Source organism: Anolis sagrei, chromosome 3 (genome assembly GCF_037176765.1).
Source record: "Anolis sagrei isolate rAnoSag1 chromosome 3, rAnoSag1.mat, whole genome shotgun sequence".
Classification (NCBI taxonomy): domain Eukaryota; kingdom Metazoa; phylum Chordata; class Lepidosauria; order Squamata; family Dactyloidae; genus Anolis; species Anolis sagrei.
Window position 1 is genome coordinate 205,788,277 of NC_090023.1, and position 23,291 is coordinate 205,811,567.

A 23,291-nucleotide genomic window follows, 5' to 3' on the forward strand; every position below is an offset into this window, starting at 1 on the left:
GCAATAATATTTGGTCATTAAACATGATTTAAAAGCATCGCTGTAATGAAACATTTAACTTATACTGCATCTTCCAGTGTACCATTGTGTTTCTAGATGTGTTTCTGTGAGCATAAAGCTACTTTCTTCTAAGGAACTTTTGCTGGGTTCTTTGCTGTCTTACTTTAATTCTTATTTTACTTCTTGCAATTGCTACACATTTTTCCAAACCAAAACAAACTATCCAATAAAAAATAAAATTTCCCTTATGTTCACAACCAACAACATCAACACTTTTAGTTTTCATAGCTAAGGATCATTCTGTCAGTTTTCCATTAGTTGTTTTGCTTTATTTTCCTAATATATACCAGTTGGCAAGATCTAATCCTATGACACAATGTTCACACAATCATTATGTAACCATATCAAGCTGTATAATTTTGACTTCATCAACAAAATCATGTGAGTCACCACAAGTAAACCGTGAAGGGACACTGAAGACGGGACAGTCATGACAGAGAGGTCAGACCAAATGTGATCCCTGCAGAAGATAATGGCAACCCACCCCAGTATTCTTGCCAAGAAAACTAAATGGACATTACTCTGGGTAAAGGTGCTAGAAAAGAAAACAGCATAGAAATAAATAAATTTGCAAGAAACATTGAAAAATGGTTACAACTCTGAAGCACTTTTATCACTGATGGCTGAAAGTGATGAGGAGCTGAGGGGCCTTCTAATCAAGGTGAAAGAAGAAAGTGCAAAAGCTGGGTTGCTGTTAAACATTAAAAAAAACCCAAGATTCTGGCAACCGGACTGATTGATAACTGGCAAATAGAGGGAGAAAACATGTAGACAGTGACAGATTTTGTATTTCTAGGTGCAAAGATTAGTGCAGATGCAAACAACAGCCAGGAAATCAGAAGACGTTTACTTCTTGGGGGGAGAGCAATGACCAATGCTGATAAAATAGTGAAGAGTAGAGACATCACACTGGCAACGAAGATCCACATATTAAAAGCAATGATATTCCCCATAGTAACCTATGGATGTGAGAGCTGGATCATAAGGAAGACTGAGTGAAGGAAGATAGATGCTTTTGAACTGTGGTGTTGGAGGAAAATATTGAGAGTGCCTTGGACCACAAGAAGATCCAACCAGTCCATAATTCAGGAAATAAAGCCCACTGCTCATCGGAGGGAAGGATATTAGAGGCAAAGATGAAGTACTTTGGCCACAGCAAAGCTTAGAGAAGACAATTATGCTGGGGAAAATGAAAGGGAAAAGGAAGAGGGGCCGACCAAGGACAAGATGGATGGATGGTATCCTTGGTATCCTTGAAGTGACTGGCTTGACTCTGAAAGAGCTGGAGGTGGTGACAGCTGGTGGTGACGGCTGATAGGGAGCTCTGGTGTGGGCTGGTCCATGAGGTCACGAAGAGTCGGAAGTGAATTGAGAAACTGCAAGTGACTGAACAAATAAACAACAACAACAAAAGAGGCACTTTTGGCAGTCAGCAACAAAAAGAAATATGAAATGAGTTAGTTTCAATGCAGCTCTGCGTGCTGTACTTTACATGAAAGGAACATAAATATCGCACAGGGCTCCTCTCTTCATCTTCACAAAATAAATGGTGGAGTTTCACATGTATCCAAGCTCACACATATATAATAAGCCATTGGATTAAACTGTACAAGCCTCTGTTTTGCATTTGACTCCACTAATAAATTGAATGTAACACAAATTATTATTTTTCAAATTTTAAGAAAAAAACGTGCAGTTTTTGAAAAGAATATACTCCCCACTCAAATTACAAAAATTAAACACTGACATGTCCTATGAGGAGTGGTTTAAAGAGCTGGGGATGTTTAGCCCATAGAAGAGAAAGATGAGAAGACATGATAGTCATGTGGTCTCTTCCAACTATGATTCTGAGTTTACATCCTAATAATTTTTTTTACCTTAATCCAACTAGCACTTCCTAAAATTTCTCCAACAGCCATGCAATCAATTTTACCAATATTGAATAAATACAAGAAACATCTTATAGAAGTAATATTTTCTACACAACACGCCTTTCTTACCAACAGGTTTCTCACACACAAGACCATCAGCCACAGCTGTACATGGATTTGCTTTCAGACCTGCAACTTCAGCCCGTTCAAGATAGGCACAGAATCCAGAGTCATTTGGTTCTCCGGGAAGCCATTGCAACGTGGTGTTTGTAAAAGGAGACATATCATCCCATCCCCAATAAGAGATATTGATCTTACGCAAACCAACCCAGGGTGATATTTTCTGTAAAGAGAAAAGGGAGCATTTTAATCAATTGGATAAACAATGTTCACACAAACCATTATGTTAACTTATCAGTGATCTTTTCTTCACAATACTTTCCCCATATATTACATGTAATGCGTTAGTCATGATTTCTCAAACAATTTGTTCATAACTGCTGTTTTTAAGTGTGTGTGTATAGTATATATTTTAATGTCTGAAGTTTTAACTTCATTAATTGTTTAATAGTTTTGTATTTTATTGATAATCTTGTATTGTTTTTAATTTGTTTTGTCTAAAATATGTTGTTAGTCAACTTGACATTGGGAGAAAGGTAGGATTTCAATGATGATGAGGATGATGATAATATTTTTTTTCAAAAAGTTGCAGCTTTTGAAGATTATATTCAAAATTCTGGTTTTATTTTACATTCTTAACTTTGTAGGACATTCACAGGATTCCCTTCTAATCATTAGTAAATTGTCCACTAATTACTAATAAAAAATCTTATACACCTATATAAAATTACTCCAAAATTTATCTGGGCCATGGAATTATAGAAAGAAAGAAAAAATGGGGAGGTAATATATTAATGTATTAAGGTATCACCATCCCTGCACTGGGATCCAATTGAAACACGACATTCACGAAAGCCCTGGCTGTCTGAGCAGTTGTACATCATCTTGCTCACTAAAAAACATCCTGGACATTTCTGCATTAATGATTCATGACTATTTTGAAGAGGATGGGGAATAAAACAGAACTGGCTAACATGCTGACTCAGCAACTAAGCAAAACATTGCACATGAACAATAACAGGTCTGCCCTGTCATGGCAGCTGAACTCCCTTTTTTCCAATCAAACATAACAACAGAGCTGTGGTTTTGACCACAGCACTCATGTTGGTTTAGATATGGAGATGCAGTCTTTCATCTTCCTGACATTCCCCTTAAGCAAACCAAACTATGATATTCTACCCCAATGTCAACACTCTAATACTAGTCACAATGTATAGTTCCAAGAAACATTATTTTTTCTTCGTGGTCTCTGCGAATGCACACTTGTGGAGAGACTGCGCCTGCGCGGGCTCCAACGGAAACTTCTACATTTTAAAACTTTTCAAGTTTTGGCGGTAACCCTGCCCAGCCCCGGCAGGGGATAAAAGGGCGCCCCGCGCACACCGATCCAATTCCTTTTTTTCCGCCGCACGGCTCGCTTCGGTACTTCGATTGTTGGATAGAGATATTGTTGGATAGTGATTCTTCATAGAGTTTCTTCGAGTTGTTTGGCTGTATTATGTCAACAACTCGCTTCAAAAGATGCGCGAATTGTCCAAGGAAGATCCCTGATTCGGACAAACACGCTCTTTGCCTTTTGTGTCTCGGTGAGGCACACATTACTTCTTCGTGTCGTCATTGTCAATCGTTGACGGCACAGTCCCGTAAGAATTGGGTCCATCAGCTTCGATACCTCCTGTACCAGCAGACGTTGGCTCCGGTACCTTCAACATCGACATCGGCGTCGACGTCAGCTGTGGTATCCAGGCCTTCAACATCAGCTTCGACGTCGAAGGCAGCATCGACATCAAAATCTGTCGATCCCTCGGCGGAGACCGAGCCTCGCCAGACAAGGACGAAGAAGGCTGCACAGAAGAGGCCGAGAGCAGCTATGTCGACAACCTCTAAGGCCTCGGTGTCGGCAGCTTCCAAGGCTACAAAGCCTACAAAGCAGAAAGCTCCATGCACGGTCACGACCGAGACCGTACGCATCCGGCACTCTTCGACCAGCTCTGTGGCGTCAGTGAGATCGATCAGGTCCACGAGGTCGACGTCGGCGACTCCGCCATCTTCCACGCCATCTTCCAGTCTAATACAGTTATAATTCATTATAACTGTATTAGACTTGGCTGTGTGCTAGATACATCTAGATGCATCTCGCTGACTACATATAGTGCTTTTGGACAGACATATTTGTGGAAATGCTGGAGTTGTGGCACTTTTCAACCTAAAAAGGAGATTCCCAATTAGTGATTCTAAGGTTGAGGCTGTATTCTTTTGCTTGAAGGCTGATTGATCTACCACATTTAGGCAAGTGGGGCCCACATGATCACTCCAGATTGTGATGGGCCTAATGCACAACTTTCTTTGGTTTAACTGCTTCCTGGAGGTGTGCTGGTCCCATAGAATCAGCCAGGAATCATGTTGCTGAAAGAGTGGATCCAGGCCCCGTGTCTCAACATAGCTATGGAGCCATAGGCAATAAAGTCTGAAAACTTAATTGTGGGATTACTGCCTCCTTCCCATGCTTTCCAGTAAATGCTGTAACTCAATGCACTGACTAGTATTGCACTTGTTTTGTATTGTTTCAGAAAGGGAATTATAATATTCTTACCACACCAGGCATTCTGCATTGAGTGTGTCTAATCTGTTTGCATTTTACTGGTCAATGTTAGCCTTTAGCTATTGTTTTAGTTGCTCGTTTATTGTGATTTATTACATTCCTTTATTAAATTTAAGTTCTGCCTCTAATTATTGAGTGCTTCTTTGTCTCAAGTTAAATAAATAAATATCTGGATTGGTTTGAGAACTAATATCCCACTGCATTTTTGGTATCTTATGTATGCTTAGCACAGTTTGACTGCATTGCACTTCCAAGTATCTCTTTCACTCACACCAATCTTTTTCAACCCAGAAGAAATTGTTTTTCTCCAAAAGAGAAGAATAGACTGACAGTTGTATTTTCCTTTCAGTATAAATACAGAACATTATTCAGCACAATTACTTTTAGAACTGTGTAGCCATATCCCCTTTCCCCATTTGGGAGACAGCAGCCATTTCAACTCTTTTTTTTTTTGGTCGTGTCAGGAGTGACTCCTGGTGTGAGAGAATTGGCCGTCTGCAAGGACGTTGCCCAGGGGACGCCTGAATGATTTGATGTTTTTATCATCCTTGTGGGAGGCTTCTCTTATGTCCCCGCATGAGGAGCTGGAGCTGATAGAGGGAGCTCATCCACCTCTCCCCGGATTTGAACCTGCGACCTGTTGGTCTTCAGTCCTGCCGGCACAGGGGTTTAACCCACTGCGCCACCAGGGGCTCCATTTCAACTCTTTAAAAGATACTCATTCTGATGAAATGTGAACGCCATACTAGTAAAGTAATCTAGGGGTATATATTTATGATCATCATCCTCATTACAAAATCAAGATATAAAGTCCAAGACAAAAGGTGGACACACGGTCTGCAAATCACATGCGAGACCAACGATTTTGTAGTATTCCCCAATACCTTCTGCCACCAGTAGTGCAACTGGTACTGAATTTTTCACAGCAAGAGTGGACAAAATCTGATTATTAATCTAAAACAAAGTATATTTTCCATGTATGCCTTGTTCCCAATTAGACCCATATACATGGAAGCTCCATGTAAGTACAATTCTCTTTGTAAAAGAGTTGTAAAGAAATAACACCTTGTTTAAATGAAAGGTAACACTTCACCATCACCATACCCAAATTGAGTTCAGGGTATGCCACATGATGGCTATGGAGATGACAGTGCTCCTCTTGACCTTGCAAAGTTGCTTAGACAACTGTTTCACTATGTTACAAACAGGGGTGTTGCATCCTTGAATTATACACAACAGGGGTGAGTAGCACATAGCCCCTGGACTGCATATGCACCAGGCTCTCCATAATAGGGCAAGTGTCCAAACAAAACACTTTGTTCTGATGCAGGCCAGGAAAAACTCTGAACTGCTGGGTAACAATAAATATTTTTATCTGTCACTTAATTGATTCTTCTAAATAAAAACTCTCCAGACACACGTATATCCATATTCCTATTTGTAAATTATTTTGTTGATGCTACAAATTATTATTTTATTGAAGCGATTCCATTTTCAATATTTAAGACTCAAAAATAGAGATATTTTGGGTTAGCAGATATTTCTCAGATGCCTATATTTTGGGATATTACTCAACTATGTGTAACAAAAAGGTCATCTAAAATGAAATCAAACACCCTAAATCATGATGACTGGAGTCTGAAAGAAAAGGCATATGAAGGAACATCAAGGAAAATCTCAACAAGCTTCTCTGGCAAGTGATAGCACTTTCAGGATGACTTACACAGAATAAATCGAATGGGAAAGATAGACAGATAGGAATGGAAGAGAAATTACTTTTGGGGAAGAGAAAATCAGAAGTGAGATAAAACATAAATCATTGTAACATTTCATTAGAAGCTTTTCGATAAGCAAATGATCATTTAACCCAAGATATTGCCTTTAAGCACATGCATTTGTCTACTTTTGTGGAATACCACATGAGGGATATGTCAAATTTATAGAGCTTCGGTGTCTCAAGAAATAATTCAATTGAATAAAAATATGTTTTGTACACTGTCACCTTGAAGAAGTTGAAGGTGGGGAAAGCAATCTCTAGTTAGCAAACTTGTCAAAATCACAGCCACAAGCTGTATTCTTTCATTTAAGAATCTTGCAAACCATTCTATAGGCGTACATGCATGCATAAAATTCACAAAGTCTGACATCATACTATGGCGTAAAAATGATCAAGGGTTGCAAAAGGTTATGTTAGCAGAACAGGCAAGGTGAGACACTCTTTAAATATGGCAGTGGAGGCACATGGAAAATGGTTCTATGTATGGAAAAACTTTTGACCAGAAAGATGGACATGAGGTGATCAATTGGTAATAGCAACTGTGCATGGAACAGATAAAACTTGCATATATAAAGACCCCACCACACTGACAAAATCACAGATCTTTAATATGTGTCTAAGTGGATGCCGGCCACATAATCTTGGCAGTGTCTATGGACAACTCCGGCTCTTTGGCTTAGAAATGGAGATGAACACCCCAGAGTTGGACAAGACTAGACTTAATGTCAAAGGAAACCTTTACCTTTACTTAAGTAGATGTATTGATACATACATGCATGGACAGATCAACAGATAAACATGTATCAAATGAGTTCAAACTATTAACCAATTTAATTAGTTTATACTAGTTATTTAATCAGAATTAACCCTGATTCTGGTTCACCCTATAACATTTGGAGAAACAAATAGACAACTGTAACTGAGCTCTACTTGGTTTGCATTTCAAAAAGTTGTCTGATAACAACAAAACAAATCAAATCCATATAACACTCAGCCTTATCACACTGGGGCTGTAACACGGGCAGCCCTGTTCTTCTAGCACGAGCACAATTCTTGGAAAAGTAATTTGAGAAAACAAGGACCTCTGTAGAAAAGTATTCAAAAGGCCCCACCCTAAACTACATTTCCCAGAATTCTGCTCGCGCCAAAAGACTCGGGCTGCCCACGTGTGATAAGGAGGACTGGTGTTATAAAATGTGTTTTATTTATTAGAGTCAATAAGAAACTGTATAGAGTAGTGTATGTTTTTTTTAAACAAGAGGGACAAAGAATAGACCCAAAATATTTGAGTTGACTTATCCACTGGTCAATGTAAGGTACAGTATTAACCTGGAAGGGACTATAGCTTTGGCATCAGTGGCACAGCAGAGAGAGAGTTGGGGGGGGGGATTTTTTAGGTCACCATGGAATGGACTAGGCCTTTTGCCTCTTTATTTCTTTTTATATAGAAATGAATGCACTGCCAAAAGACACTGGCATCATTACGGTTGGTGTCACCCAGTGGATAATATAATCCCAGCATTGCACCTTCCCTTTGAGGCTACTCAAGAGTAAGAATGGGCTAGTTTGCTTATGAGTAGAAAAATGCCTCCCCCCATTTTGCTCAGGCCACTTTACAGTTCACTCCTTCAGCTCCTGGGCTTCCAGTGATGTGCAAGGCTGATCCAACCAACACAAGTCCTTGGGCTTGCCATAGCCATTCTGACATATAGGAACCAGAAGAAAGGAATGCACCTGTTGCCACCACCAAAGCCAGAGGGCAAAATGAACATGATCACAAGCACAGTACTTTGACTGGTGAAGACAAGACAGCAACAATGGCCCCTGAGAAATCATTGCCAGTTTGCCCTCTCTGCAGAATAACTTATCTAGAATTAATGGACATCAAAATCTATTAATTTTGGCATCAGAACCTACCCTTAACTCAGGATATTTTAACCATTCAGGATATTTTAGCCATGTAATCTGGGTGGGACATGGATTATAGAGATCCAGTTTGCTTTGGAGTGCCTACACAGGCACCCTACAAACTGGCTGGAAGTTGGGACAGTGGCCACAAAGATCTGCTGAGTGCATCCAATCCAAGGATGATTTTTTTCCTACTTCCCCCAGTGAGATGAACGGGTAAAAAACAGTTTCGCAACACTTATCTGCAGCAAAGCAAAGCAAGAGCTGGCAATCGAGCATTTCCATGGGAACACTGTGGTTTCCTTTTCAGGGAGAGGTGTTTGTTCACCTTTTGGTCAAGCTGTGAATCTAGTTTCTTTCCCTGATTACTGCAGCATTAGTCCTGTCTTCATAAGTAGTCTGACTCTTAGTTTCAATTGCCTGCTCTGCCTGGAATATACACACATTAGCTTTATGGCTTGATTAAAAATTTATGGTGAATTTTTAAACATGCTGTTTTTGGGTGGATTTGTGTTGGAGCTCACATTGGGGTGTACATTTTGTAGCCATCCCCACTTTTACCAGCTTCCAGTAGGATTGTAGTAGCTATGTAGAAGGACCCTTAAGACACAAGGTCGACTTCTACAAGAGTATATACCATGAGATTCTGTCAGGAGGGAATGAATGAATCAAACATTGAGAGTGAGAGGTGATTGACAGAATGTCTGAAGGAATTTAATAAGCCTAGAGTATAACAATTGGTGAGAGGAATAAAGAATGTTACCTGCTACATTTGTTAGAGTTACTAGTTTAGTGATGCAGATATGCTATGTCTTCCCTTCGACATAGCAGTAGTTCCACTATAATACTTAAACTTTATAACATTTTTGAAGCAATGTTTATCTTTTTTGTCATATTTTAATGTTGACCAAAATGTTCCACTGCTTGCATAACTGCAAACTACAATGGGAATAGAACAATAACAAAGAAGTCTTGTTATCTCACTGGCAAGACTTCTATTATTATCAAACATCTTTTTATCTTACAAAAATACAATCCATATGTCTGCAAAGCAAAAATAATGATACATATGTACTACAAAGCAACTAATACTAAAATAACATATGAAATAAATCCTGAAATGTTGAACACATACCACATGAGGATGAGAAAATTTAGCACAACAGATCCTGTAGTGAAGACAGAATTGGCACCCTATGAATATTTTCAAGATTTACCTTGGGACCATTCACACTACAAAATTATAGTGCTTTATTCCACTTTAACTGCCATGGCAATATTCTGTTGGTTCCTAGGTTTTGCAGACATGAGGTCCTAGAGCTTTCTCTGACTGAGAATTCTAAATTGACTTGAACTTCAGATCCTATGATTCCTTGGAATGTTGTTCTACTAATGCTGCCATGAAACTTAGTAGAATCATAGTAATATAATTGTGTAGTTTGGGTGGGAATTTTTACCTGAAATTATTGATAAAACCTTACATTTACATATGTGTGACTGATTTAAACATTCGTATTACCTGGAGCGTATACTTCTGTATTTCATCCAAAACAAATTCCACTTCTTTTGAAGTTGTCAATGAAGCAAGGATTCCATTTAAACCATAGCAGTAAAGTCTGGCATTGTCATAATTCTCACGACTGGAGTTTATACGGAGACATGCATCTCCAACATGATTCCATCCTTCTCCACACAGATGAGCTAGTAAAAGGTTACACAAGTTTAAACATAATTATGAAAGCAGAAGTACCACATTGAGAGCTAGGCTTTAGTACAACAGTTCAGCTAGTGTGTAGATGATTTACTATCAAACAAAAAAGGAAAATAACAAAAATCAATAAAATACTTCTAAAATGGAATACTGAAAAGGAGCAAGTCAAAGAATGCATGACCAACTGGGCAAAAAATATTCGCAGGACAATAACGATCAAAAAATGGGAGAAGATCTGGAATCACAAATGAAAGAACACCTACTCGTGTGATAAGAAAGAAAACTGGCTAAAAATGATGTACCAATAGTACATAACACCACAAAAAAAATCTACATATTACAAACATTTGAATAACAATTGCTGGAAATGCAGAAAACAAGAAGGTATATTCTACCACAGGTGGTGGTCCTGTGAAAGAGCTAAAACATATTGAAAAGACATACATGAAATCTGGCAAAAAATATTAAAAACGCAAATTCAATTTGAACAAGAACATTTTTATTAGGCATAGTCAATATAGACTGGAACATAAATAATGATAAACTATTCAACTATTGAGTATGGCAGCTAGGATTGCATGTGCCAGAATGTGGAGACTAAGTGAAAAACCCTCTATGGATCAATGGATAACAAAAATGTTCAACACTATGAACATGGACAGATTGACCTATCTAGTTACAAAGTCACAAGGCAAACATATAAAACCAACTGACTGGACGATGTTTAAAGTATATATAACAGAGAATAAAACAAATATGATTATTTTGAGTATTTGTTGGCTAGGTGGGCCAAGATGTGAGTCTGGTCTAATGTTGATTTCCCCTTAGCGAATCCTGCTTGTTCTGGGCCAATTATGTTGTTTTGGTTGACCCATGATTCTAGCTTAGTTTTCAGGAGCTTGGCATACATCTTCCCTATTATGAGAGCAGGCTAATGGGCCGATAGTTCATTGGATCGTTTTGGTCTCCTTTTTTGAATATTGGGACCATTATAGAGGAGGTCCATGCGTTTGGCATGTACCCCGTTTCGTTGATCCTTGTGAAGAGGATTGCTAGTAGATTTGCCCACCACAGTGGGTTTGCCTTCAATATTTCAGGGATAATGGCATCGCTACCTGGGGCCTTATTTGTCTTTAGGTTGTGTGTCAAGTCGATGATTTCCTGAGATGTAACCGGCTCCCAGCTTGGACCCACTAGCTCTCCACTGTCCTCGTTTTCTTGGGGAGGGTTTATTCCAGCGAACACTTTCGAGAAGTGCTCGGCCCATCTCTCTAGGGAGATATCTGCTCTGGGTGGTTCCTGGGGGTAGTTTGTTTTGTTTACTATTGACCAGAATTTCTTGGTGTCGTTTGATTGTGATGCCTCCAGCAGCTGCTTCCAGTCAGCTATGATGCGTGCCTTATGTTTTTGGCCCATAAGGAGCTGGAGCTGTTGCTTAGACTCTCTAATTGTTATAAGAAGGAGGGTGTTTGAAGTGGTGCGATAGCCATTGTAAAGTGAGCGAATCTGTTTATTTATCATTATGCACTCTTTATCAAACCAGTTTTTTGGTTTGGCGGTAGGTTGCTTCAAAGTTCTTTGCCCGTCATATAGTTTCGAAGAGATAAATTTGACAAGGGATTCATACCCAATGATTGCCACCTCGCAATCTGAGCTTTCGATAATCCTAGCTTCCATGGACATCGCTTCGTTAGAGCTTAATAAGTTGAGGCACATCTCCTTCGTCCTTTCATTCCACTTCAGTCTAGTATGTTGTTGATGTGATTGTTCGGGAGCAAGGAAATTACCTTGCTCTAAATCCAGGGTGAGGAGGAGGGGGAGATGATCACTTAGTAAATAGTTTCCTACAGCAAATGAGTCAATGCTGCTTGTCTAAGAGGGTGAGATCAAAAGATAGTCTATCACACTGGAACCTCTTGAAGACACAAAGGTATATTCGTCCGCGTTGGGAAATTGGATAAGCCCATTTAGCCAAAATAGGTTAAGCTGTGTGGCCATTTTGAGCAAGCATTTCCCGGCTTGGTTGCATACTTGGTCTTTAGAGTGTCGGGCTTCTGGAGTTAGTAAGGAGTAGAAGGGGTCTTCATCCAAGCCCTCCTCTCTCATCAGGTTTTCCAGGCTAGCCCCCACCCTAGCATTGAAGTCGCCCGCAATAATAAAATCACAAGAGGGATTCTCGGACTTTAAGCCTAATATGAAGGATGTTAGTTTGTCCCAGTGGTTGGCTGTTTCATTTTTCCCCATGCTGCTTGGGATGTAGGTGTTGACAAGAACGATTTTTCTTGACGCGAGAGTTAGCTGGACTGCTTGTGCCAATGGTGGGAGGTTTGTTAGACTGGAGGCAGCTATGTTTGATGCGATGGCTATGGCCAACCTACCCTTGGGGCGGCCAAGGCTCTTGGATTTGGTGGCTGGTAGATTAAATATGCGGTACCCTAAGATATCGATGTCCTTTTGGGCCCAGGTTTCTTGTAGAGCAATTACTGATGCGCTTTTGAGGAACTTTAAGAAATAACAGTTTGATATTTTCCTCCCCCAACCCGCTATGTTCCACGATATGAATAGAGTTTTTGGGCTTGAGTTTAGTCATTGCACTCTTTCCAGTTGGGTTATAGATGCTGTAGGTACCGGGCTAGGGGCTGAGATGGTTTTCTCAGGAGTAATATCTGAGGCTAGTGCGATGCCTCCAATATCCCCATTGAAAACACAGCTGTTGATGGAATCTCTTTTCTCCTCTCTGCCTTGCCGCAGATGTTGCTGTTGTTGTTGCATTTCTTTGGCAGTAGTGTTAATCAGCAGTGGTGTAGGGGGTGCACTCTTTCCTGGTCCAAAAGGGAGTCAAACAAGGGTGTGTACTAGCCCCACTCCTCTTCAACATCTTTTTGCACGATCTCCCTACTGCCCTGGCTCAAGTTGACGGGCATAGCCCTCCCAAATATGATTATACAGAATGAACAAAATGGATGGCAATTAAACCACTTCAAGTTCCAGAGAGAAGGAGGAGCAAACATGGAGAACCAGATTTAAAAAGGCAATAAAAAACCACAAAGAAGAGGTTTGGAAGATTGACGCATCGTTTTGTTTTGTTTCATTTTTGTTTTTAGTGGGTTTTTTGTTGTGTTTTTTCCCTCTTCTCCCTCCTTCTTTTCCCCTTTTTTCTTTCCTTTTTGGACCCATCTCAACAATATCCCCCCTCTCCTCGATCTTCCCTCCCTTCTCCCCACTCTTTTTAATCCTACCCCCTTTTTAAAAACTTCAATAAAATTTATTACAAAAGATGATCTACATTGTCATTTATTTTGTACATTATACTATATATAGTATTTTATCCTGTGCATTAAGAGATGTAGATAAATTCTTGCAAACTTTCTTACTAAATTGTCCCAAAATGTAAAAAAAAAAAAAAAAATCATCCCCAAATGTAAAAAAAAAACCTCTAACAATCTGAACCAACAGGGGAAAATTTTATTTTTTTCTTGTATGAAAAAATATCAATATCACTAGTGTGTGATGCAATCACAGTGCTATGATTGTTCTACAGTGGTTTGACAGTACTAACATTTTAGCAGAGCAATGCTTCAATGTAAATAGCAGTGCTATGAGCTACACAATGGGTATGACAACCAAATTCAGGAGGGAAATAAGTTTATGTGAGCTTCTAAATATTATTATGTTTTACACTGACAGATTTAACATTGTTGGGTATCTTAGAAAAGGCTCTTAATAATTACATCTAATCTCTTTTCTTTAACAAAAAATAAAAAAGAATTTCAAGTATATTTTTCCCCTTTTTACCTGGCAAAGCTTGACATTCTTGCTGTCGCTGGTCCCACTGGCAGTTGAGATTTAGTGAACAACTCTTACAGCTGGTCAGTTTATTGCATATCTGTTCATTTCTTACATGGCATTTGGTGTAATTTTTCACTGACTAGAATAAAAAGAGATATACAGAGTATTATATTCTCCATGAAGCAGAAACACAGAAGGGACTGATTACACATATAAATGATAGCAAGCAGACTGTGGATATATTACTTAATTTTATCAGCTGGTCAATGGACATTCCCAGAGTTCATTTGTGCCTTAAAGCATAATGTGATCTGCTACTTTATTTCATTATAAATATGGATGTGCCATGATCCATTCATGTAAAACGGTACCCATTGATTAAAAATGCTTCTAAGTGTTCATCAAGAAAGGCTCTGCCCTCTTCTTCCCAGTGTTATAATGGGTCACATATCAAATTTATATATGTGACCCATTCATACTTACTGGGAAATTAGGATCTCATTCTGTGTGCAAGCATCCATATCAGAAGACAAGACGTAAAGAGAGAAAGAAAAGCAACATATATCTGGAGAGGTTAAAATATATAACATCCATGTAAAAGCTAAAAAGGAACTGACACACAAAGAAAACAAGATTAATGGGGGATGTGATGAAAGAAAGAGATGAGAGCAGTAATTACAAAAATGAAGTGATTCAGCTGACATAATACATGTGCAACAAGGAAATACTGGGATTTCCTTTTGTGAGGAAAATAGATACATATCTAGGGAGAGTTGAATGGACTATAAGGAATCTTGTCTTCCGAATAGTTTGGACTGAAGGTGCATCTATACTGTAGAATTAATGCAGCTGGGTGCCACTTTAAATGCCATGGCTCAATGTTATGGAATACTAGGGTTTATAGTTTGTTGAGGCTCCAGCACTCTTTAGCAGGGAAGCTAAAAACCATATCAAACCATTTCCAGAATTCCACAGCACTAAGCCATTGCAGTTACAATGCTGTCAAAAAATTAAATTTATAGTGTTAATGTATTTTATTATTTATTTGAGAAATTTATATCGTGCCTTTCTCTGAGCACAGATCCAAGGCGGCTAAAACAGAACAAAAAAAACATACAGTACAAAAGTTAAAACAACCCATAAAATCATAAATATTTGAAACAGGAAATACATTTTAAATTATATAACTATTAAAACCAACATAAAAACCCAGAGCTTCCCTACAACTTCTTTGGCTTAATTTGGTTTCTTTGACTTAATGTATCCTTTGTTCGTTTGGGTTTGCTTTTTCATGTCAGGAGTGACTTGAGAAACTGCAAGTTGCTTCTGGTGTGAAAGAATTGGCTGTCTGCAAGGAAGTTGCCCAGGACACACCCAGATGTTTTACCATCCTGTGGGAGGCTTCTCTCATGTTCCCGCATGGGAAGCTATAGATTATAGATGGGAGCTCATCCCACTCTCCGGATTTGAACCGCTGACCTTTTGGTCAGCAGTCCTGCTGGCACAAGTATTTGACCCATAGAGCCACCAGGGGCTCCCATGTACCCTTAGTAATCAATACACTCTTCCTCTTTACAGTTAGACATTCATGATCTTCAAATACAAATTATTTATGGGGGCAAACAGTAGTTTACATAGCAGCAGCACACTGTTGAGATATCAACTTCATATTGGTTATAACCAGGCAGCATGGATTACTATAGTGAATGAAACTGTGTTAGTGCACACTCCTTGATAAACAAACTATGAAAGTCTGTCCACCATTTGTTTATTATGAGGTCTGAATCATACATTCTAACTTCCATCTAAACAGAGAAGCCAAAATCATAAGCCAAGAACACTCTATGGATTACAATTCTGACGTGTTTGGAAAGAGATATGCCAGAGTGCCTAATTCAGACACTGCAAATCAAAACCCAATTTAGTTGCTTCTGCTTGCAATGGGAGCCATCAAACAGGATGCAATAACATGTTACCTTCTATTCTAAAAGGATATACGGCATCTGAGTATATCCCATAGTTAGGTACATTATCCACTTGTATACTACCAAAGATTACATTCAGTATATCCATTTTTAAAAGCATTACAGATAATAGTAAGTTAGCATTAAAATGAAACAATAGGGATCTGAGTTAGAATCATAGAATCATAGAGCTGAAAAAGACCTCATGGGCCATCCAGTCCAACCCTCTGCCAAGAAGCAGGAAAATTGCCTCTGTTGGGGGTGCTTTGAATGCTATTTTCCTGCTTCTTGGCAGGCGGTTGGAGTATCTTGCATTTGTCTGTTGAACTTCATTTTGTTAGTTCTTACTGAAACATCTATTTAGATTACAATATGCCAGTTATTCTTAAAGTCTTACACAGAAGAGGCTTAGCATGAGTTCAGGTGCACACATGAAAACACCATGCTTTCTTATAAGAATTTTACTTAGCTACATAGATAACAAATTAGCCAAATCGATTATTGCAAGCCAACATAAGGTAAGCCTGTAAAAATATGATTTTCACAGAATCATTTATACTTATTTGCATTTAGTTTGGTTCAGTCATTATACATTATTCACAATGCTGCCTGAGAGGTATGTTACAATGAATTTTAAATTGCAAGTAAGTACCATCTGTTCATTGTCCCCACCTAATATTCCTTGTTAACATGTCATTATCACAATGTCAGATTCTTGAAAGGTTCAGGCCGCATTTCTAAAATGAATCCATATGTTAGTAAGCAATGTCAAATGAAATAACTAGAAAAAAATATTTTACCACCTTTTCATGATGTGTCTTCCTAACTATTGATAACCCAAAGCAACCTAACAATATTTAAAAGTAAAGTTAAATTATTCTCTCAATTCTGCTACCTATTCCCATACTCCCAACCCTAATTTCTTTTTAATCAAATTTGCATAGTCTTTCCCAGACAAATTTCATCGGCCTATCATAAATGCATACCCAACAGGTGATTCTTGTTACCACCAAGGCCCTAGCCAAAATTAACAAAACATATGATGAAAATTAAAACATCTGTTTCACAGGTTTTCCTATAGTATCAAAAATGTAAAACACCAGCATGAAAGGACATGTATGCGGTTACCCTTGTTGATACAGGATTTATCATAAAATATCTGCCACCATCTTAGGTATCTTACTTGATGATGGAAAGTAAACTACCATAATTCTCAAAGCCTGTGCTATAGGATGGATTACAAGGGAACGGAAGAACCCCAAAAGATACATTTTGCAACTGTTTGCTCAATTTGTAACGTTTGTTCTCTAAATCACCCAAAGGATGTCCAGAACTGTATTTAAAGTGGTGGGGTTCAACATTGGCAAGCAGGTGATTATTAATTTTGCTTACTTGCAGTGAGAGATCAAAATATTTTCCTCATCCATCATCACTGATTTTTTTTCCCTATGAAAACTAATAATCAGAATGTATACGAGAAGTCCACCTATGTTTTCAGTGTAGCTTCCAAATCAGTATGTATGGGATAGATCCATGCAGAGTTTATTATTGCTGGAGCCTGGAGGACAGGTTGAGTAAACGAGAACGTACGCCTATGTTAATTTTTCTGAACATTCAATGTTTCTGACTGATAATGTCTGAGGTTCTACCACATGTGGTGGACATGTCCCAAAGCTAGAAAATACTGGAGAACAATACAGGAAGCCTCTCAGAAGATACTTCAAACAACAATACAATTAAAACCAGAATATTTCCTTCTCGGCATCACGGATGAAGACATTCCGCTTGAAAAAAATAAAGACAAACTATTCACGTACCTGACAACAGCCGCAAGGATAATATACGCCAAGAAGTGGAAATTAAAGGAACTGCCAACCAAGGAAGAATGGGAAGCTAAAGTATCTGAAATAATGGATATGGACTTATTAACATACTATCTAAAAGACCCGGAGGGGAAACCCATACACCCAACAGACTGGACCCTTTATAAAAATTACAAGGAATCACAACTAAGTCCACGAAGACTTAATACTCCCAAGTGAGTACAAGTTATAGAATTGAAAACAAGAAATTAGAGACTTGAAAAATCCAAAAGAAAAGTGACCAACATCAAACAAAAGTACGGCACCCTGACATTAACTCTAGTCGTGTCCGACTCAGGGGAGTGGTGCTCATCTACATTCCTAAGCCAAAGAGCCGGTGTTGTCCATAGACACCTACAAGGTCAAGTGGCCAGCATGACTGTATAGTGCACCGTTACCTTACAGCAGAAGCAGTACTAATTGATCTACTCACACTTCAATGTTTTTGAACTGCTAAGTTGGCAGAAGCTGGGCCTAACAGCAGGAGCTCACCTTGCTCCTCGGATTCGAACTGCCAACCTTCCGGTTACCAAGTTCAGCAGCTCAGCGGTTTAACCCGCTGCACCACCGGGGGGCTCCTGTTAGGTTTACTTGGTACTAAAATCTAGTACAATTATATAAAAAAAATCTTCCTGGACACTGCATAAATTTCCTTCTATTAGTACTAGACTAAACTGATTGAATCAATGGAATTTACATAGGTATTATCTTAACAAAGTCATAATTTATTCAAAATTTTTACCTGGGACTCAAAACAGGAGTCTGTGGCCATAGATTTTCAGATTTTCAATTTGCTAACATTGTCCTCAAATTTTCTGATGTTTTACTGTTCTTCATGACTTATCAAAAATAATTACTTGTGGTTCACTATGTTCATTAGTTAATTCCCTTAAGATCTAGAGAAGCATATACAATGGCTCAGCTAATTAAAGTAGTTCAAGGTTTATCTTGTTTGGGCTAGTCTTCAAGATATTTTGAGCACTCCCCAGTTCCTTATCAACTTTACAAATGACATTTTTCTTCCCACATTCCTATGAAGGCTTCTATTTGTTTATTAAAAGTTTGATAATGATTCTAACTTCTTGAAGAATTATATTTTTTTCTAACAGACCTAGTGATATTTTTCTCATTGTGTTTTTCAGTCCATGTTGATTTGCTAGACTAAAATTTATAAATATTTTTCACACAATTAATTATTTGCTTACTAAACCAGATACAAAAAAATTCATGTCTCTCTCTTCTCTGTTCCCTCATCTGTGCATCACAATGATACTTGGAAGTGTTAAATGAATCACATTTTTCCATTATATCCACATTAAAAAAAACTATAGTCACTACCTTCGGAATAAGTCAGGATCTTAAAACAACCTAGCATGTTTCACCATGTTTAAATGAGGCACTGAAGAGTAAAGAAAGAGACTGATAAACAGGAGCTGTGAAATGATTATTAATATCTTATTATGGTAATATTTCAATGAAGGAACAAATTCACAAAAAATGAAACATGCAAACATTTTTATTTTGTTGAGAAGCAAATTTACAGATTCACAAAAACTGGAACATACAAACATTTTTATTTCTTTGGAAAATAAAACATGCTCTATTCAGTATATTGAGAAGATCATAGCATTTGGCACATTATCTGTTACTAAATCCCTTTGCCTATCCCTCCCATTGCCAACACTCAAGTACAAAGTGAATTCAGTTGCAGGACACTTGTATGTATCTATTAATGCTCAATGTATAGGCAATGCAATGGATCTATTCCTTTGTTTGAGTGTAGAGAAAGAGCGGGTAACTTAGAAAGATCTGTTTTAAAACTCTGTTTTACTATGTTTCCACCATTTTAGCATTCCTGACCCATTTGGAAGTTCAGCTCCATTGCTTTCTCAATAAAGATAATATATGATGTGAGATTAGTCCAAAGTATAATTTCTGTTCATTATCCAGCTGTCCTTGCCTAACAGGCCTTAGATGATGTATGCTTTCAATGTAATATTCTTGGCCTAGTCCTTCCTTTTATTCATTTCTTATCTAGAGATTTTACCATTGTTTTTCTAAGCATCACATATGAAAAAATACATAAACTGGTATTTGGAACTTTAAAATCGTTGCATGCATAAAGCTCTTTCAATTTTTATTTGCTTTTAGAGAGAAAAATTTATTATAACTATGTTTTTATCAACTCAAAAAAATACCCACAGCATTCTGATGTGCTTGCAAGGATTTGCTTTATCTCAAGTAATTTTACTCTCTTGTCAAAAGCTCTACTGCATGCCACTGATAACAAATAAGTAAAGACAATCACTTTCAATATTAATCTCTATGTTTCTTTTCAAAGGAACATGTATCAGTGTGATTGGGGGGGTATTGTCGCTTTTCTTTTCAAATGAAGAGAAATAAAGTTGTAGATAAGATCGCTCCCTCATTTTCCTAAAAATAAATATACGTATTGCATATAATATATGAAGACAGGAAAACAAAAATAACAAGAACTAATATTTTGTGAGAATATATTCCATTATTTGAAAGCAAATAATTCATGATTAACCTGATTATAATCTCAGACTTTTTGTAGATCCCAAAATCACTCAACAGCTATACCTTATAAATTACATGTTTATTTGGTATTGTATCATGCCTCCTCCTATATCAAATGTAGCAGAGACAACAATATGACCTTTTTGGTCATACATATGTACCTTAGAATACATTCTGATGAACTCTATGGAGATTACTTCTAAATAGACATTTATATGGGATTACATATTAGGTAATCGTTTTAATTTAGTTGAGTCAAAGGATGGGATAGGAATTCTGGACTATAGCAAACATCTGTCTGTAGCCGAAGACTAACACTCTAAATCAGCGGTCTCCAAACTAAGGCCCACAGGCCGAATGCAGCCCTCCAAAGTCACTTAACCAGCTCCCACCTTAAACTTTAGACCTAGAATTGTCCTAAGTCTGAAATGACTTGAAGGCACACAACAACAACAACAACTCTAATTAACTTGACTGTCTCATCAGCCAATACAGGCCCACACTTCTCGTTAAAATACTGGTAAGGTTGTGTTGGTTAACATTGTTCTTAATTTTAAATATTGTATTATTCTTTCATATTTTTTGCACTACAAATAAGATATGTGGAGTGTGTATAGGAATTCATACATTTTTTTTCAAACTATAGTCCACCCCCCTACAGTCCGAGGGACTGTGAACTGGCTCTGTGCTTAAAATGTTTGAGGACTTCTGCTCCAAATAATTCTGAATTTGTTCTATATGATTATTATGAACATTTCATCAATAATGAGCAGGATTTAAATCACATTTCTGTGATAAAATGTGGGTCCAATCCTACATTTTAGTTCAAGAAGCGTAAGTTTCATTTTAGTATACCTGAAATGTATACTCTTTGCTATTCTACCTCAAATTCATTCTGTAGCTGCAATGCTTGAAGCGTATCAGCATGGGATACAAAGGCATCAGATGTCATATACTGGGATCTGTTAAATGTGATCAGTTTTGTGATGAACTAAAGTGGTCACTGAAACTTTATTATACTTTCCTATGAATGAGATCCTGACTATTCCCAATTCCATTGGTTCATGATAGTCCAGCAACTGAGAAAGAGCTTTAGAGAAGAGGAGACAACTCACATGATAGCAAAATAGCTAGATAAAAAACCGTTTCTAGAATCTTAAATGCTTGTGAATGTCACCTAAGGCTGGCATTATTTGCTTGACTAGCGAGGGAAATTGAAAAATACAGTGGATGTATTAGTTCCATTATTTTCTTTTCCAATTAAATTAAATATCTTTGCAATTAATATATGAAGAAGTTAATTTAGGATGTATTTCAAACAGTGATTCTAATATGACATTTACATTTGATGGCACCAAAGAACAAGCTAATGGTTATAAAGCAGTGTCATTAATGAAACAGTCACAAACTCATATATACTCACAACACTGCAGTTGCTATTTGCTGAAATGCACTTCTTGTCATCACACCACTGGCAGCCATTTGTATTGGCAGTACAGCTGGCACAGTCTGCATATCGGTAACATCTGTCATCTGCTGCAGCTATAATACAAATGAAAGGCAAGGCAAAGCATCAAGATGAGAGACAAAAGATGTTATATGTTTTAATACACGCATTTTAATAGCTGCTGGAAACAAAATCCAGGACTTGCTCATAATACATTTATTAAGCTAAACATGTTAACAACGTTTTATTCATACTCTGTCACATGTTCATAGCATTTCTAGCATTTCTGTCCCCTGCTCTTTTGAATCAAAATTAAAAACATTAGTACCTAAATATGCTACTGAGATTTTTTTTGAAGGTTATTCATTAGTTAAATGAGAGATATCTGCATGGGACACCCATGATGACCTGGATTTCTCACAGAGCTCTGCAGCCGCCTGGCAGTGCTGACAACTACAATCCTTTTTTTCTTCTCTGATGAGCTCAGGAGGGGAATAGCGGCATTCCCTTTTGTGGCCTGCACAAGCCCAATTGAACTTGACCCTGCTGTCCACACTATTCTGAAGCTGCAAGTTTAGCCCTGAGTTGCTCCTGAGTTTCAAGCAAATGCCAAGAATCCCTTTACTTTTCTTAACACAGAGCTAACCCAATTTATCTGGTTTAGCCCACTTGAAGTACAGGAATTTCATGGGAACAGCCAGGATCGAAAGCACAGTGAGGAGAGATTTTTAGTTCTATGCTGACAAGCCCTGAAATGTGATTTGAATTGTTGCTTGCACCATTTTCTTCATTTCTGTATCAATCTTTCAGTGAATTTTAATGGATCTGAACATGGTTGAATAATTTTGAAAACAGGCTTTTATCACTTTTTATTGATGATTATGTATACTGTTTAAACTGTATTTTAAATCAGTTTTAAGATATTTTAAGTGCCAGTATTGAAGGTAATTAGGATAAAAATGGATAAACAAATAAAATTTGGGCGAAATGGCTGAGTCTAAGACATCTGATGCGTCTCATGTCTGAATAGGAATGTGAAGCCTCTTCAACCTGGGTAAAGTCCTGGGTTCCATCTGCTATTACTTGTTTATTATATATCTACAGGAATAGTTTAACAGTTAAGGCATAAAATATGATTTTAAAAACCTTCAACATGAAGACTGTAGACATTTGGTCTCAGGTTTTGCTGCTGCCAGCCTATACAATGATCAAATACAAAGATAGGTGGGAGTTCACAGTACAGAGATCAACAAAAAAACAGCTGTCCTATATGAACTATGACATTGATGAATAAAAGACCCCAGATTTAAGATATGTGCTAAATTGGCAGGCTGTGATCCTCCCAGTAGTTTGAGGGATAAATGGAAGGGAAGCATTCTTCCAGAAGTATCTATTTCTACCAGCACTTTAGAAGATAATAGACCTTTTCAACTATACATAGAAGAATATCAACAAGTTCATCTAGGGCAAAGCTTTATTGCATAGCTCATATAGCTCTAAAATCAGTGGTTCTCAACCTGTGGGTCCCCAGATGTTTTGGCCTTCAACTCCCAGAAATCCTAACAGCTGGTAAACTGGCTGGGATTTCTGGGAGTTGTAGGCCAAAACACTGAGAACCACTGGTCTAAATAGTCTGTAC

At 37.9% G+C, this 23,291-nt stretch overlaps 1 protein-coding gene across 1 annotated transcript in view; it reads right to left on the reverse strand.

The window, feature by feature from the left end:
- Positions 1-23,291, reverse strand: part of ATRNL1 (attractin like 1) — a 678,126-nt gene that overhangs the window by 497,005 nt on the left and 157,830 nt on the right. Inside the window, exons 13-16 of the mRNA XM_060768490.2 lie at positions 21,629-21,747; positions 13,845-13,977; positions 9,858-10,039; positions 2,061-2,274 (exon numbers count right to left, since the gene is read on the reverse strand). Of these exons, the coding sequence (XP_060624473.2) occupies positions 2,061-2,274; positions 9,858-10,039; positions 13,845-13,977; positions 21,629-21,747 (648 nt within the window). The remainder of the gene's footprint in view (positions 1-2,060; positions 2,275-9,857; positions 10,040-13,844; positions 13,978-21,628; positions 21,748-23,291) is intronic.